General features: G+C 34.1%; 1 protein-coding gene across 21 annotated transcripts in view; it reads right to left on the reverse strand.

The window, feature by feature from the left end:
- The window catches only part of CCDC91 (coiled-coil domain containing 91), a 335,915-nt gene that overhangs the window by 119,330 nt on the left and 197,743 nt on the right, over positions 1–18,842 (reverse strand). For all 21 annotated transcript variants that reach the window (XM_080572463.1, XM_080572471.1, XM_080572464.1 and 18 more), the window contains one exon: positions 7,502–7,609. In XM_080572463.1, coding sequence (XP_080428589.1) covers positions 7,502–7,609 — 108 coding nt within the window. The remainder of the gene's footprint in view (positions 1–7,501; positions 7,610–18,842) is intronic.

Consider the following 18,842-nt stretch of genomic DNA (forward strand, 5'->3'; position numbering starts at 1 on the left):
TACTATAATACCTATTTTTTCAGTATTGACAAAAGTAGATGATAAATTCATAAAAAGCAGAGGAGATTTTAAGGTAAATTGTCATATAAGCAAAAGGCAGACAGTAAAAATTACCCTAAAAAGCTGCTTTCAACTGAAATTTGATGAATCCAAGGAAGCTTTGAAAACTTGGATTAGCGAATATAATGTCCGTATAAGATTTCTGGATGAGACTAACAGTATCTTGGATGAATTAACAGTACAAAGGGACTGAAAAATCATCTTTTAACTAAATTGTGACAGCGGGTAGATTCAAAGGAAGTTAGTTTAGAACTAGTAAAGATTTTAATTTTTGAAAAAAGTAAATATGCTTTTTTGCATCTTAGCAATAATTTTTCTTTGCAGAGGTAGACACTAAGCAATAGCCTTAGAAAAATAAAATACAGAAAAAGGATAAATTAAACTTTTTCAGAAATTAAAAAAAATAATAATAATTCTTCCCATCGCGGTGAATAGCAGATTACTGATCTTTTCATCTAATTCTCTCTACATAAGCACAAAAATAGTAAACTCTTGATCTTTTCACTCTTTCCACTTTTTTTTTTTTAATATATATAAGCAGAAATCATGAAGGTATTATAATAATCCAGGAGGAGTAAATACCTCAAGTTGACAATACGATTCTAACAAATATCTCTTGTTATTTAAATAGTCAAGAATTACCAGCAAACAAAGTTCTGAGAAAGTCTAAATTCCCGCTTGATGAGGGGAAAACAGACCTAAAAAGATACACCTAGATGATCTGTGTTTAAGGATGAGACGTTACGAGTAAAGTGAATTAGAGGAAAACATAATGGAAATGACTGATACTTTTCCAGATTGTTCCAACACCAGCAAATCGTAAACTTTCTGAGAACTGAAAGAAATGTCCAATGATGGGGATGTGAAAAACACTCTCAAGAATTTCCAAACCTATCATAATTGGAATTTATGAACAAGTTAGATGTTGCCTACTGCACACTTTATTTTTTCAGTCTGCATGTTTTCTGCATTATTCAAGTACCTACTGTTCTCACTGCAAAAAATGACTACTGGCCCCTTTAAAATTAAAACATTCAAAATTCTCTGAATACCAATTTGCATATATGCCTTTCAAAATCAGGTGTGAAGTAAATTTGAAAATTACTGCCACTTGATTGGAAAGAAGCACAAAACCTCTTTTGTTCACAAAGTCTATTGATATCCATTATTATAAAAACATGCTACATATTGTTAGTAGATATAAAAATAAGATTTGAAATAATTTGAAATGATACTTTCTGATTGTGGAACTATATTGCTGAACCAAATAAACATTTTCTCTGGCATACAAATGTTCATTTTCTATACAACACATGTAGTTCTTACACTTGACATTTTAGAACTTGTTGAGTTGGGGGTTACTGGTAATCTTCCTAGACAGTTATGCAAAGCACATCAAAATGCATCATCCTAGAGAAGGTAAGGAATCTATTACGATCTAGCAGCTCATTACCACTGATACACCATTTTTCTGCCTGTCCACAAGCTGTTCTTGGGACCACTCTCATTCTCTAAAAAACGGAGTTCTAGAAATGGAACTTCTATTCTGACAGAACTTTCAGCATTTCTTTTCAAGCTGAAGCTAAACCAGTATTTTCCTGAGCATGCCCCAGCCACCCCATCCTCCACCAAAATATTTTATGCAGCAAACAGATTTTGAACTACTATTTATCAAGCTACAAACATGAATGCAACTGACAGCCAACATCCTGATACAGTGGACTGAAAACAAGAATTAAGAACATGGAGCTAATTCTTCTTAAGTGTTGTTGCATCTACAAATCTAAGATTTGTTTCATAGTTGCAGATGAAACCAGCAGCAGAAATATTTAACTGAGGTCTTTCCATTATATTTGACCCTTATTGTACTGCTTTGTCTCAGTAATTACACTAGTAGCTCCTTTGGCTAGTATGGAAAACAAACAAACAAAAAAATCAGCATCATATACTCTGCATAAAGGAAAACTGCAGGATCTTTAACAGTGTAGGAGAAAAGTAGCCCAGTACAGTAAAGGAATATACATGCAACTGAGGTACAAAATTAAAGACTTATATTCCTTGTTTCTTTATTCTTCTTCTACATGAATCAAAATGGAAAATATCCCAATTAACATAATTAAGGACCACAGTAAAATATATCCACTTCAACAACATCCAAACATGAAAGCACTTCATAATCCAGTTGTATCTCTAGCTTATACTGCTTCCTCAGGAAGACATAGAGAAAAAGGGGAATATTGTTAAATCATAACTTCGAAATAGGAATGCGTGATCTGAACGTAACTTAATATACACTTTAATCCCTCTTCCTCCATGAAAGCCTGCTTCACTTCACACTGTTTAGAAGACGGTAAGGAAGGAGACCATCAAGGTAAGGAAAGAAAAGTGCAAGATAAATAGAGAGAAAATGACTCTCACACATGACAAGTGATTTGTTACAGGTATTTAACAGATAATTTTACCTGGCAGAGTATTGCCAGTGATACTTGGCTCTGTGAACTGCAGTTCCAGCATCCAGCCCAAACAATTGCCAAGCTATAAAGTCTCAGTGATGAGACCACATTTCGTTGTATTAGATATATTTAGTTTAAATTATATATATAAAAAATGTCATTTCCCCCCACTGACTAAAAACCAAAGTGTTCTTAGCCCATAGTGTAGATCTTTTCCATGACTTATTTTTCCATAAAAGATTGCTAGCACTTACTAAAAAAGGTAGTACTATAATTCAAATTTGTCAGTAAGAGAGATAAACTTACTATGTCTAATTTATTTATATACACACACACTCTTTATGAGATCATACTATTGTTCTACCCTATGTGGCATCTCTATTCTAGTGCTGACCTATACTGAAGCACTTCTATCAACTTACTTTTATATACATCTTAATTTTTTCTGAGTACTGAAAATTCTATTTGAAACGTTTTGTTGTTGTTTTGGTTTGCTTTTATTTCATTTTTTTCAAAGTGGGATCAAAATAATTATCTTAATCAGTTATTTTTCAGAGATATCAACAGTGAACTCAGAATCCAGTGAAATCAGAACTGATGAAACTCTCCATTCCCCACACAGAACTTTTTGCATGGTGTGTGTTGGGTCTGTCTAGGATGGAGTCACCTTTCCCTGCAGCAGCCCACACAGTGCTGTGCTCTGCACTCGTAGCTGGAACAGCACTGGTATCACTCCAGTGTTGTGTCTATTGCTGCATAGTGCTGGCACAGCATCAGGACTCCCTTCAAGCCCCCAAGAGCCAGCAGGCTGGGGGTGGGCAAGTAATGGGGATGGGACATCGCCAGGCAGCTGACCTAAACCAACCAAAGGGATATTCCATAACACCTGATGTCACACTCAGCAATAAAAAGGGGGGCTCTCGTGGGGGAGGGGGCTGTCCTCCTGAACAACTGCTACGCGTTTTGAGGCCCTGCTTCCCAGGACATGGCTGAACATCGCTCGTTGATGGGAAGTAGAGAATAATTTTTTTTTTCTTTCTCTCTGTGCTTCCACGCGGCCTTATTGTTTGTTTCTTTTTCTCCCCATTCCCTTTCCCTTTAATTAAATCATTCTCATCTCAAACCTCAAACTCTTTGTGTTGTATTTTCTCCCCTTTCCCCTTTGAGGAGAGGGGGGAGTGAGAGAGCGGTTGTGGTGGAGCTCAGCTGCCCACCCCAGTAAAACCACCACAGATGGTTCTGTTGTCAGTGACTTCTGCTGTTTGTCCAAAAGCAGCCTATTTTGTTTATAAAGTTTTTCAGGAACAAGTTTTTCAGTACATATCTTCATATAACACATGACTTCAAACACAAGATCAAAGTTGGTGTTCATTTTCAGGATGCAACATCAAATGTGTGCATCAGAAAAAGGTAAAGATAAAATTTATAATCTCCCCCACTTATAAAAAACGGACTTGTTTGCCAGTATCATTTCCTCTGTTATCCTCAAATGGTAGACATGTACAACTGACATGCATTGCTTCCCTAAATACTATCTATCTAACCCAACTGCATCTTGGAATACAGTAGTAAAGAAGTTCCTATTTTCCTGTTCACTGACAAAGGACATCACAAACCTGGTGCCCCTGAATATGCCACAAAAAATGCCTGGTTTGCTTTTTGAAATGTAGATCTGAGAGAATATTCCCTTGGAAAAACAAACAAACAAACAAAAAATCACCAGCAACACTAGACTTTTCCCCAGGAAGCTTCCATTACAGTGGTCATCAATGAGTTTGAGGGAGCTACTTCTTTGAACACATTCCAGAATAGGACTTAAAAGGGGACCCATAAGGGGACCCAAAAAGGGGACCTCCATACCTAGGGAATATGTGAGATTGTCCATTAATATCAGTCACTTGTCCTGAATATTCTAAGAAAAGGGTAGATGTAGAATTACCCAGCATCTGTGGACCATAACTGGATAGTAACTGATGTCACCAGTTCATAACTCAAGTAGTTGTCTCAAAGGCAATATATAGTCATAACAATCAATACAGAGGAATGCTTCACTGAGAGGCAGTTCAGTATTCAGAGTACATTCATCAAAACAACTCAAGCAGATCTTTTAACAGTGCAAAATAATCCCAGGTTTTGAAAGCCTTAAAATTGAAAATCTGAGGCTTCTTCCACTTAACAGAAGAAAAAGTATTATATACTGCACAAGCAGAAACTTCAAGCAAACAAAACTAAACTATAAAACAGACCAGAACTTTCTGACTTTAGCTTCTGTGGGAAAGGTATCTATCAGAAGGGCCACGATAGAAAATGGCTAACTATTTTACTTTTAAGAAGTTTTTGCAATTTTAAATTGAAGACCTCTAGAAACAGAACTAGGAGAAAAGTGCAGTGAAAAGGTCTGACAGACCTGAAACAAGATACAGAATCAAGGACAATTTGTGTTGATGGGATGATGGTTCTTTTCCAGAGAAGGCGATGATGATGCTACATATAGGTAGCCGGTATGCTGCAAAACCTTGCATGTCATAATCAAAGATGAATTACATAAATTTGTCTAGCAGGAAACTGAGATAGAACTAGGCCTTTCACACCTTCCCTAGTCTTAAAGATACAGCATTTTACATGGACTGTATTAGCAGTATGGTACCTCTCCAGGCAGATTTTTAACATGCATCTCCATCACAGGCACATCACCCTGGTAATAGACAGGTTCAAAATCTGAAACTGCAATAAATTCTTATCTCAGGTTAAAGCCAAGCAGAGAAAAACAGCCTTTTCTTCTTCCCAAAGGGACATTTTTGGGAGGGAAGACTAGGAGAGTTAAGGGGGTGAATACAATTAGGAGAAAGTATGAGGAAGGAGTCAATACATTACCTTGATTTTGTGGAACTGGAAATAAAAGATCAGAAAATTTGGAGGAAATGAGGACAAAAATTGAGTGCGTTGACAAAGTTTTAAGTGGGGTGAAAATTTGAAAACAAATTACTACTTGTAAGACAAGAATTTTAGAAGGAAAACAGAAACAGAAGCTATGCTTGTGTATAGAACATGCTTGCACTATATGTTTACTGCCATGACAAAAATAAATAATTCTTTCAAGTAACAGATACTCATAACTCTACTTGTAAAGGTGAATATACACGCACAATGCCATAACACATCATTTTAATCAACTTATAATTTCAGCAATGTTGTTAGCACAGAACAAAATGAATTGAACAAAAACAAATACTAAAACAAACACTGAAGCATATATTTAAGAACAGATATATTAAAAAATAAAAATATGGTATACATTTCTGAGACATCTTCCAACAGATTGATGAGTGAACAAAACTTGCAAGAATAAATTTTATTTTATTAAACCTGGTAGCTCTACCACACAGAACTCACAACTTTTGCCTGTTTGACTAGTCTTCAAAATTCCAGTCTTATATCTAAAGATGGCACCTTTTCCGGGATCCAAAAGTGGTCTTAAGTTGCATTAAATGGAGGTATAATTTGAAATGGGCACTGTGTTATGTAACTCTATGACCCTTATGTTGTCAGGTTCTACTTGAGAAAACAAATAAAAGCACCACCAACAAAAAGCTTTCTTACATAGATCTCCAGATAAATTTGAACTTCTTGAAGATATTTTTAAATTTCTGTCCCCACCATTTGGCTTGAGATGCAAATGTAACATATCATGGGAGCAATACTGTTGCTCAATCTGTAAGTACACCCTCCAATAATCTTCATATAATTCTTCCAGATTTCAAGAGATACATTCCTTTTTAACATTCAGAAAATTATACTGTCATGCACGATATTTTCATTTCAGAAAGACAAAGCATTTTATTAGAATTCATTTTTACTTCTTTTATTATACAGAGCTATATGGTAAGCATATGATAAGTAACTATAGTTCTGTGCAATATACACCTTAGTCAAGATGGAATCCATTTCTCCACTGTTATGTCTCCTTCCTTTACCCTGTTTATACAGATGCTTACACGTTTAATATATTTTCAGTAAGCGTTAATTGATAAAGTCAGAACATACAAGTTGCCATAAAATAATGTTGAAAATGGTGGAATACTTCAAATGGCCTTTTGATGAATTTAGGTCTAATTTACCCCAAGAAGTTTATATTAATAAACCATTATGCTTTGCATTTTTGGTAGAATTGTTGCTAACTACTTAAAAAGTTAACTGTTAATTGTAATGTAAACAACTATAGGATGCTATTAGCAAAACAGTTTTTTGTTTTTGTTTTTGTTTTTTAATATAAACTAATGTTTGTTATTGTTTTGATTCAAGAGGACAAACCATAACATTTTCAATAACAAGCCAGGTTTACAATGTTCAGAAGCTCATCAGTAATTGACGTGATTCTACACATTAAAGGCACACTTGCTATGCAGTGTACCTTTAATCAAGTCATGTTAAATTTATATATATATATATATTCATTTATTTAAATAAGTCTCTATATATTATTTATGTAACTCCTCATACTTACTTTTTAATGTTTATATAAGATTTCTATGAAATAAAGAGAGGTTTGGACAACAGATATTTGTGCTTACTGTCTAGGCAAAACCAAAAAAAAAAAAAGTACCAAAAATTTGTGCAAATCCCTTGCAATCAAATCCTGTATTTAACTATGTAAATTAAAAGTAGCTGTATGCTTGTCTCCAAGACTACAGAAAATGACAGTTCTTAAAGGATTAAATACTAAGTTGCACTGAGACTACTTCTCAGTGCTATACTCCTGAATTTGTTCTAAGCAGATTTAAATGCTATGAAATACCTTTGATACCAACAGATGGAGAGTCATTATTTACTTTGCATTTTTAAGTAACTCTGTTTACTATTACGCTGGGGATACAAAATGAAAGAGTGATTATTTTCATTGGTGATATCCAAAAAACATATTTTTTCAAACACAGAAGAGCCGAAGCTAAAAGATAATCATGAAGGTTTCAGTATGTCCACACCCATACCTGAGCATTAAGAAGTTCTTCACATTTGTGGGACTGTTTTTCAATTGCCAGTATGTACTGTTTTTCAATAGCTGCTTCTTGCCGTTGAATTGTAGATTGTAGCAGTGCCTGAAAAAAAAAAAAAAAAAAAAGCAGAGAATATTCAACAAAGTTATAACAGGGATGTTTATTGGTAACTGCAAATCAACTAATACTTTTGCATAACCAGAACACAGAATGCTGTTATAAATTTTGGAATGTGCAACTACTAAAGTACTTTTATGTAACACTACCTTCTTTTTAGTCAAGACTAAAATTTTTTGGATCTCAGGTTTCTTATACACAGGCTGCTTAAAAGAGAGCAGCACACAGAAGATATATAGAGAGAGTATTTCTGTTAAATACAGCCGGTAGAGTGGGACCACACATGAAGAGAAGCATATGAAAGCTGCTGAAGAAAAAAAAAAAAAAAAAAAAAAGGAAAAAAAGCCAGACATATTTCACTGGCTGACAAAACTCCACATCCTCTCGGCACAGTGTAAGATCCCATGGGCCAAGCATGATCTTCACAACCACAAGTCAAGTAAAAGCAGATGGAAATTCTGAGTAATTTAAAACATAAAAGAACGCCCCCCCAGGAAGTTCACACTCAAATGTGAAGCAGTGGAAGTCAAAGTGTGGAAAGCCAAAGTACGAAGACAGTAACAAAAAGATAATAAAATTAGGAACTCTGCATGCATGCACACATGTATTCACATGCACTTGACTGAACTCTGAAGAATTTCCAACACCTGAATGCAGAAAGAAAAAGAAAAAGAAAAAAAAAAACCAGATGTATGAAAAAGTGAATTTTGAAGGAATTATACTGAAACTTCCTTAAACAAGGCTAGTATTTTTACTCAGGATTTACTTAATTCGTGTGCTATGAAAGTCTTTTTCCCTAATATTATAAAATATTTATGTCACTTTCCAAATATTCATTGGGCTATTTATGCACATTAGATGAAACTATTTTTAACTAGTAATCAATATAGTAAACTAGTTGAAATTACTGTGTAAGTTAAAACAGATGTAAGTTCTATAGAAAACAGACATTTGGCCCAAATGCAGACAAAGGAAAAAAAGTACCATCTTTCAAACGACTTTTGTTTTAGAGATGTATTTACTTTATGGAACATAAAACACACGTTCAATATGGTATTGAAAGCCTTTTCAAAAAAACCCAAACCAATAAAAAACATGTTATAAAGACATAGCAATTTTTTTAAACTATGTTTTTCACTAATTAGCCTCTTTATGCCAAAATTGTTCTTCAGGATATCAGTAATTCTATAGTATAGTAGTACCTTTAGCAAAGGTTCAGAAAAGTTTAAGAGGTAACAAATGGTAGATGGCACTTGACATATACTTTGATTAAAGTGTAAGACTACAGTTACTGGTATTTGCATGGGATTTAGCTAGTCAGGCTAGTCATAAGTTTACTTTCATAAAAGCAAATTTCTTTCCAGCTACATTCAGTTCTTGTATTGGTATAAATTCAGGCAATCACAAAAAATGTAGCTCTCAAAGAAGTATAACTTTTGTATATGAAACTTTATATGCTAAATCCTACTGTGTATAAACTGAAATTGCCACATATCACTTGCAAAAATTAAGTCTGTACTTTTTTGTTTTTTTTTTTTTTTTTCCTCCTAAACCATTGTGACAAGAATTGTTTTGTATAACTGGCATAAAAGAAAAAAAAAATAAAAAAAAAATTCTGATTGTATGGAAAACAGTAGCAGAATAGTCGTTACAATGTAATGTCATTTCTCAGTTTCTTCTTAGGCCAGAGACTGAGCCACTTTATACACCTTACTATGCAAACTTAACTGGTGACTGTTAAATTCCTATTAAATGGTAGAGAGAATTTTTTTTTTTTGAGGGAAAAAATTATTGTCCATTAGATGGAATAAAGAGATTAAGATTTTCTGAATTTTATAATTATTCTTTTCTGTATAAAATGCAGAAAATTCCACATTCAGAAACTAAAGCCTTCCTCTTCTATTGTTTACACTTCTAACACATTTATACATTTTAAATAGTACCACAGAGATGATCCTGTATTCGACTGTTCCACTAGTTGGCTAAGTTAGGAGACACACAGATCTGTGAAACACTGCTTCAGAGACAGCTTCCATATTGTGTCATAAGAACTGTCCATACAAAAAATCTTTTTTCTATGAGAGATGGACCCAGCCAAACAGGCCTTTAAAATCAAAATAAAATATTTTAATTCAAACCCAATTTTTCAAGTCATTTAAAAGAAAATGGGGTGTGCCACATAAAATTCATGTTCTGTATTAAAAAATTACCAGAGAGAAGACAATTTTCAAAATAAATTAAAAGATGAACTTGAGATAATTTTCTTTAATTCTCATTTAACATGTACCTGTTGCCCATGACAGTATTATGTTCTTTGCTGATATGCTACGTTTGCCTGGCTGCAGATGACCATAAACATAGAGGTGAGCATAAAGATGTCAAAAAACAATGTCTCCGCACATGATTGTAAAAAAAAAAAAAAAAAGACGAAAATAAATCTGCAGTTAAAAAACTGTTTGCTCACAACAACCATTTAGGATGTCTTGATTGGTAAATAAAGCAGAGATGAATGATATCCATGCAAAGCTTATGCAAATTTATAGATAATCAACTACTTAAATCACTAATTAAAAATACTATTTTACTAAATAACTAATATACTAAATTAGCACATACATTTGGCTGTTTGTTGATAAGTGTCTAATTCTTATAGTTCCTTCCTTCCTTCAGAACAACACTAAAAGTTTGACAAATTGCTACTCTGGGCAACTATTTACCACTGCTGAAACGCCATTTTCATTCTTAATTGATTACACTGTTATTCTGCTCCATAGAGCTGTTGATGCTCCATAGAGCTGTGGCCACTGACTTAGTATCAAGCAATTCTTGAAGCAATATTCCTTCTTTCAATAGCTCAATGAATCAGTTCAAATAAGATTACAGCAGAAACTAGCCTAGGGTATCTGTAGCATAAGGTAAAGGGTAGGATTTCAACATGGATGGTCTTGGTAACTCATTTCTCCTCCTATATATTGTGCAATGAACTTGACACAGGGTGGAAAGGGTCATTCTGTTCCAACAGCCAGTTTCAGAACTGTAACTGCAGATGGCATCAGACTTGATGTGGATCTATTTCTACATTCTTACCACATTTGTTACCTCAGTCTACACTTTGTACAGTTCTAGAGAAAGTGGTCACTTGAGATTTTCAGAATCTCTTTGCATCTATCAACTAGTCTCTAACTAGTTGCTTCCTTTTTTTTTTTTTTTTCCTCCTTCCTCAATACAAAACAATTCAGAAGCCCTAAATACATCTACCTTTAGCCAAAATTGAGGTTGTCCTTTAGGTCTTTAGTATAAACAGTCATCTTTTTGGAGGAGTTAAATGGATCGTCTTTTCCTATTTGGAATTTCCTTGGCTTTCAAAAATCTTCCACCTCCCACCACATAAGATATTTTATCAGGGATAAAAGGATTATCAAGGATTGTCTTACCTTAGATAAACAACTACTTACAGCAGTTTGCTTAAAATTCAAACAGAAAGTCATGCATTAACTTAAGAATGAACTACATCCACAACAGAAACAGTTGTGACCATAAGTACATCATCATCATTTAAACTGATGCCTTTCCAGTAATCAAAGGCAGAATTTACAAGTCTTATATAACAAATAATCAACTTATATGTAGCTGTCTTAAAATGTAAAAAGTAGCATCTTTCCTCAGACTTCTGGAAAGAAAAAAAAAAAAAAAAACAACAACAACAACACCACAGCACCAAGTAATCAGGCAAACATACTCTTGGCTTTTTAATATTTTCTTCTTCCCAGTATCATATTACATTTTTTACCATGACTAAACTGGGCAAAAAACATTAACCAAGAAAACCAAGAATTAGTGTCTACACTGATATTGTTTTAATAGTTTTGGTTCAGCTATAATTCATTTGCAATTTGGCATGAACTTCTAACCTAGTCAAAGCTGTAATTGAATCAAGTTTTCAGTCTCAGACTTCAGTCTATAGCTGCTTAGGCTTGTAGATCTGAAAAAGCAAACAATGGTTTGATTTGTGGTAAGGGTTTTTGTTTGTTTGTTTGTTTGTTTGTTTGTTTTTCTCCTTAAAGAGAACTCTGATTAACATTCCAGTTTATTCAATGAAATATAAAATGTATTTAAGTGGGTACTTGTATCCACTATCTTTCCTTGAACTAACTTGGGGGGTAAGAAAAAAAAGAGAGATTTTTATCTACAGATTGAAAAACAACACAAAGTTATAATTTTAAAATCAATAGAAAGTACACCAGGAATACACAATACAAAAGGGTACATGTTGAATACCAAACCCAGGGTATTATATATGCAAATTTTGTTGTAAATTCTTGTAATTTTGATGGAAAAATTACTGTCAAAATAGAATTTGCCAAATTTAGAAAAAAAAATGTGACATTTGTTTTGCTTCTCCTCAGTTTTTAGCCTCTAAATTTTACTATTTTTTTTTTAATGTAAGAAAAATGGAAAGAGACAGAAAGAACTCACATAAAAAAAAAAACAAGAATATTTTGTGATTTTTTTGTGATCTTCCTAGTGAAGTTTTAACATTATAAATGACTACTTCTATATTAATCTTACTGCCTTGGCTTCCAAATACTACAGGAAATTTTTTTCTCAACAGGCAATGTCCTCCACAGGTGCCGCTTCTAAAGAGTTTTGCCGCCTTCTCCCTCCCTCTGCCTGTTACCCAAGCATTTTAAGGTTTTTGGCCAGTACAGATGACATAAGCTGTTTCAAATATGTGAATTTGGGTATTCTGAACTATTTATATACCAATACTGCACCTGGAGAGAAATTTGAGCAGTAGACCTCAGTCCAAGGAATATTTATGCATGGAGAATTATTACAATATATGATGGTGATTAGCTTTGTTAAACTGCAATTTTTCTAGATTTTAATACATTATTTTCCATACTTTTCAAATTCACATTTGCTGTAGTTGATGCAGGGTCTCATCTGATGATAATAAGATGATAGTCTGGGAAGGGAGAAAAATTCTCAAGGTTCTTCAGTATTACAGGTGATGAAAAGGGTTTGAAACTCCTGTGATAAGTATTAGCATAGCAATTAAACAACACAATCAGGATGAAGACCACCATGCCAAAACAACAAAGAAACAAACCACACCAAAACAAAACAAACAAAACCAAACCAAAATGATCACCCAAACCCAAACATGTCAAAAGGTCCAACAGGAAGAGTAGTCTGTAACCAATACAACATACAACTTTGAGTATGCATGATCTACAGTGACACTCTGGAAGGCAATAGAAAGGTTGGTACTTTGCCAAGATGGCTGCTGCCAAATAAGTCACGACTGTTCCAGAGTTTTCAGCTACTGGATATCTGAATCCCTCTGGACTGAAAAAGTTAATTACTGACAACATGGAGTCCACTGGAGAATGAGACTTAGCCATTTGTCTCCTTCAGTTACAGAGGTTTATTTTTTTACTCTGACTGCCTGTGAACTTGGCTCTTATGAGTACCATCACATCCATCCTCATAAATACGTCAAGTTAGACATAACAAGGCCTTTGAATAAGCCAAATCAAAATGTCACATGTAAAAGTCCCTTTTAAGAATAGAACGACATTGAGTGAGCTGAGAATTCTAGTATCTTTACAAATTATGTTGTTTCATGACAGATGAAAAGAGATCACCTCATTGACCGATAAAGGCAAAAACAAACAAAAAACACTAACACATTCTTTTTCAGAAAATCAACCAGATGTTTTCCATGAGAAAGTCACCAAAAGGTGAGCAACATGTTAATATTTTAAACACTTCCCATGACTGCAAATGTCATCCTTTCAAACTCTCTACAGTACTTCATTAGAAGAACCAGATTATATTTTTAATATATGCTTCAGTTCATCGTTAGATGCATGATTATGAAAACTGACTGTTGATGCATACATTCCTCTGGATTTAGAGTATACAAGTCCTATGAATTAAAGTTACATGGATGAAAAATATATATAATAAGCTGACAGCACAGCTGTTACAGCATTGCTTATTCTATCCCCCAGCGTATATTCCATCCACAAAGGTTCTAAAAGCAAACCAAACCCTGGAGTGGAAAGTAGCAAACCTTTGAAATAGCAAACCTTTAGGTCTTTTTCCAAAATCTATTGGGTATCAGGTGGATTATAGTCTGATGTTTTATATTCATCCTTCCAGAAACAAATGAAAGAAATCATTACATGCTCTTTCATATCATCAGGAGTAAACAGTGAATTTCAACCAAAAAGGAAAATTAGGAGTCTGTATTGTGCCTCAGTCCTGATTTTCCTTTCCTGAAGAATAGGGTAGCTGCTCTTGAACCACTACAGATTAAGTCTTTTTTTTTAAGTTCTAAAATTTCAAGAACTTGTTAATGATGGTAGTTCTTATTCTAACACCCATATTTCTGAATTCTTGGCAGTAAAGTATGTATGAGGGATAAAAAAAAGTCATAGTAGAATGTGCTAGAACATTGGGGATTCTTATTTGCAGAGTGGAGGAGAGGTTCTGGTGTCTGTAAACTATATGGTTTAAGTGTATGATAAGATAGTTTAAATGTTAGCATTCATTATTCATTTCAGACAATTGATATCTTCTACTTGTTACTTTGACACATAAATAAATCACATGACTGATGCAGATCATATTCCATCACCAAAATGTTTTATATTTCCCATTCATTTGCTCTGGCCATAAGTACATGAACAACTTTAAGTGTGTTTTTAAACAAAAAAAATAATCACATTGTTAATGGACAATTCCCGCATATAACTAACTAGGCACAGTATGGCTGTGTAAGCAACATATGAATATTACAAATTACAAGATTTGTATGATGACAATGACAGCAAAGCAAGTATTCTTCTGAAGCTTAAGCTATCAGAAACTTTCTAAACCATTCCAACAATCTTGTGTCTTCCCTTCTTTCTTATCACTCTCCTAACCCCCAAAAAAGCTACCAGATAATTGATCCTGCTTTTTCTTCACTAACCAAAAATGTCTGGTGACTTCTGACATAAAAAGAATGAAACCCCTTAAGAACATGTTCTCCAAAGTGTCTTCATATCCGTTTTAGCTTTATGTATGACTGGTTATAAACATCACACAAACCATTCTTTCTCCAAAATATCATCAAAACCCTCACACATTTAAATGACAGTACAAAATATTTTTAAATTGGTCTGCCAGAAAGATTAAAAGTTAGTCCATCTTCATTTTATAAACTGGAATTTCATCAAAACAAAATAAACCTAAGTGAATTAGTCCAAACCCTTGTTTGAGCTTGGATGAAGAGAACACTTGAATTTTCAGTTTCCTACGTTAGAATAATTTTGGAAGACACTAAACTGAAACTACATTCAAACATCATAATAAGAACTTCTTGAGTATCCTCAGGGGAATACACATCTTATTTACTCTACTATATGCTTTAACAATGGTCAGATTTGGTTTGTATAACAAGTTCAGAAAAATTCCCACAATGCTAAAAGTCTTGTTCCTTTGTATAATTAGGTAGTCCTGGAACATAATTAATAACATTCTACATGTACTGTGGGAACTCTAGAGAACAGCATCACTGAATACAGACTAGAGACTGAAAAACTGTACTGTTCAACCTGAAAAGTTTAAATATCAGAAAATATAATTGCAATTGGACTAAAGATACAGATGTTCAAAAAATTTATCCTGCGCTTCTGCAAGTTGTTTTAGGTAGACAGTATTCTAAAATTTATCCACAAATTCATCCTCAAATCGAGGCAAAAGTGTGATAATTAGAATTTTACCAAAAACCAAAGCACATACACTTGGGCCTATTTTTAGTATAAATACCCATTTTTTTTTAAATATATACAATTTTTAATATATATCCATTTACCCAACACCAGTCCATTCTGTTTTAATTCTACTGACAGTAGAAACCACAGCTGCTTGCCTAGACCAGGATTTGTTGTAGGCCAAAAGCTAGAGTTTAGGAGAAACCTTTTTGAAACATATAGCCAAAATATAACTACTGCCCCCAAATAAATTCCAAACAGTAACAAATTGGCAAATCTCTCTCTCACAATCTCTTCTTTTTTATAGGAGTAAAAATTTGTCAGGAGAAAAAAAAAAGCAAGCGGGAGAACAGAATAGAGTTTATTGTCCTCTTTCATTCCTTTTGAAAAACAGTATAAAAGTCTTTATAATACCTGCAGAAAAAATAGACTTCTCAGGTATAGCATTATTTGAAAACATTAAACTAATTCAAATGAAACATCAGGATGAAGTGCTCATCATGATGTACAGGCTGCTGCATTATGTTCTATGAGTTAGTTAAAAGTAATCATGAAAATCCTTAGCGAATCCAAATAAATATTCTCTCCAATTTCTTTCTCCTGCTCAAACATCATTCATTTGCTTCAGTAACTAAGTATAAGCCAGTATATCAAATACCGTCTTTAGTTCAAAACTGAAAAGTCCAAATGCCTAAAACAAGCAATTTAAAAACATATAAATAAAGTTACCTAGTTGAAAGTAAAGTTACCATACTACTTCAAACACGAACTATATTAAATGCTAGTGTTAATTTCAGCAATAGTATATAAGAACTGTTATGCTTCATAGCATTAGAAAATGACCATCTCATTCAGTATCTTTTCTCCACCACTAACCAATTCCTACTAATTTATTTGAGGGCAAAATACAATTAACCGATTGCTGAATGATAAAACAGATAGGACGCAATCAAAATTCTTCCGTGATCCTGGGAGATGATACACTAAATAAAATGTTATATTTGATTTTCCATGTTGTAAACCAGTTCTTATCTAATGCACATACTATATAAACAAAACTCTTTTCCAAAATGTCTTTTTCAACAGAATACAAATTACCCACTTAAGGCACTGCATATTTTATGATCAGGCTATTTTCAGGTGAGCATTCCTTTAAGTTAAATAAAATACGATCATTTTATGTGCTACAGAATAAAGATATATATATATATATATATATGTTGTACAAATGAATATTAACCAAAATGAAAGCAATTATACTCCTGCTTAGGTCAGAGTCCACTTGGAATTTACAATGACGTGGGCCCTAATGAGATAAAAGTTGTGATGAATGGGCTGAATTGTTTCTACTCATAGTTGTGTTAGAATGTGTTACTAAAGCTTTAACATTGCTCCTGCTATAAAATTTTATATATCAAGTCAAACAGTATCTCTCATGTAAAATTCTTCTCAGACGTTACACGAAGTCAAGACATTTTGATATGCATCACAGTATGAAAAAGTTTCATGGTTTCACTAACCACTCTCCTGCCTACAGGGTGCACTGGATTTTAGGCTGGTGTTTCAAAGACGTAATGTACAAGATATCTGAATCACTTATAAGGACAGGGTAACATGTTTCTGTGAAGTGGTATAATATAACTTCAGTTTCATTTGCAGTTGGTTTTGGTATAGCAATAATGACTAACAACTACAGTTTGAATACTATACTGAGTTTATCTAGGTATTTATCTTTACTGGCATGTGAGTTTAAGGATTTATTTTCCACAAAACACTCTTTTCCTCAGGCTCCTGTTAGAAACGAACTTCAAACTCACTCAATCAAACCTTTGCAGTATTATAACTTCTTAGAATCTTACTCATTGTTCTAGGGTCACAACTACATGTAATATCATCCTTACTAAAAAAGGAGTGATATTTCGTCATTTTTACAATTACTTTTAAAATATTATCATCACTGTGGTATGAGTACTCCTACATTATAAAAATAAGGAATATCTTTTCCTAGCCATCAGTTCGTCATGACACGAAACAGTTCTGTATTATATTGAAGGCCCACTTATGAATTCTGTGCAACTTACACGGACGAGTATAGACATTGGAAATGAAATGCAAGCCCTTGTAACAACTCTTAAAATTCTCTTTTCTTTAAGTGTAAGGCCTTTTTTAGTTAGAGGGTAACTGTTAAGTTCAGAGGACTATTATCAACACAAAGATTTCAGAAAGACAATCTGAAGTCATCCCCTCATCTCATATTATGAAGTTGGGTCTGTTCATACATTCTGGAAAGAACTAAAAAAAAATCCGAAAATGAAAACTGATAGACAAAACTCTTACTGTAGGAGGGGATTGAAAGGACTTTCCATCTTAGAGCCATTTCCATAAAAGGAAACCCACATCAGATTCATGCAAGCTATCTTTCAGGCTAATAATTGTTTAAAATAATCCAAGTAAATAAATACTATTAAATAAATACACCTGCCTGTAATGTCACACAAAATCACAGAATCACAGAATCACAGAATCATCTAGGTTGGAAGAGACCTCCAAAATCACCTAGTCCAACCTCTGACCTAACACTAACAAGTCCTCCGCTGAACCATATCACTAAGGGCTACATCTAAACGTCTCTTAAAGACTTCCAGGGATGGTGACTCAACCACTTCCCTGGGCAGCCCATTCCTATGCCTAAAAACCCTTTCAGTAAAGAAGTTCTTCCTAATATCCAACCTAAACCTCCCCTGGTGCAACTTTAGCCCATTCCCCCTCGTCCTGTCACTGGGCATGTGGGAGAACAGACCAACCCCCACCTCGCTACAGCCTCCTTTAAGGTACCTATAGAGTGTGATAAGGTCGCCCCTGAGCCTCCTCTTCTCCAGGCTGAACAATCCCAGCTCCCTCAGCTGCTCCTCGGAAGACTTGTTCTCCGGATTGCTCACCAGCTTCGTTGGACTCACTCAAGCACCTCCATGTCCTTCTTGTAGCGGGGGGCCCAAAACTGAACACAGTACTCGAGGTGCGGCCTCAGCAGAGCCGAGTACAGGGGGACAATCACTTCCCTAGACCTGCTGGCCACACTGCTTCTTTTACAAGCCAGGATGCTGTTGGCCTTCTTGGCCACCTGAGCACACTGCTGGCTCATATTCAGCCGACTATCAACCAATACTCCCAGGTCATATACTTCAAAGCTTAAACAAAATGATATGATATATATGATATGGTGAGAAGTACAAACAAAACAGATTAAAAATCTTAATTTGTCTATTTACATAACTATGACAATTTCAGAACAAAAGCTTAATTAAACAAGCAAAGGAAAAATCTTTATCGTTTGTGGTAAATACTTTAATATGTGACATGATCCCACAAGCGTCATTTCCAAGATCTACATCTACTTTTTTTTTTTTTTTTTTACTGTAGTTAATTACTACGGAATTAAAGGAATTACT

Source organism: Anser brachyrhynchus, assembly GCF_964034855.1.
Source record: "Anser brachyrhynchus genome assembly, chromosome: 1".
In the NCBI taxonomy this organism is placed as follows: Eukaryota; Metazoa; Chordata; class Aves; order Anseriformes; family Anatidae; genus Anser; species Anser brachyrhynchus.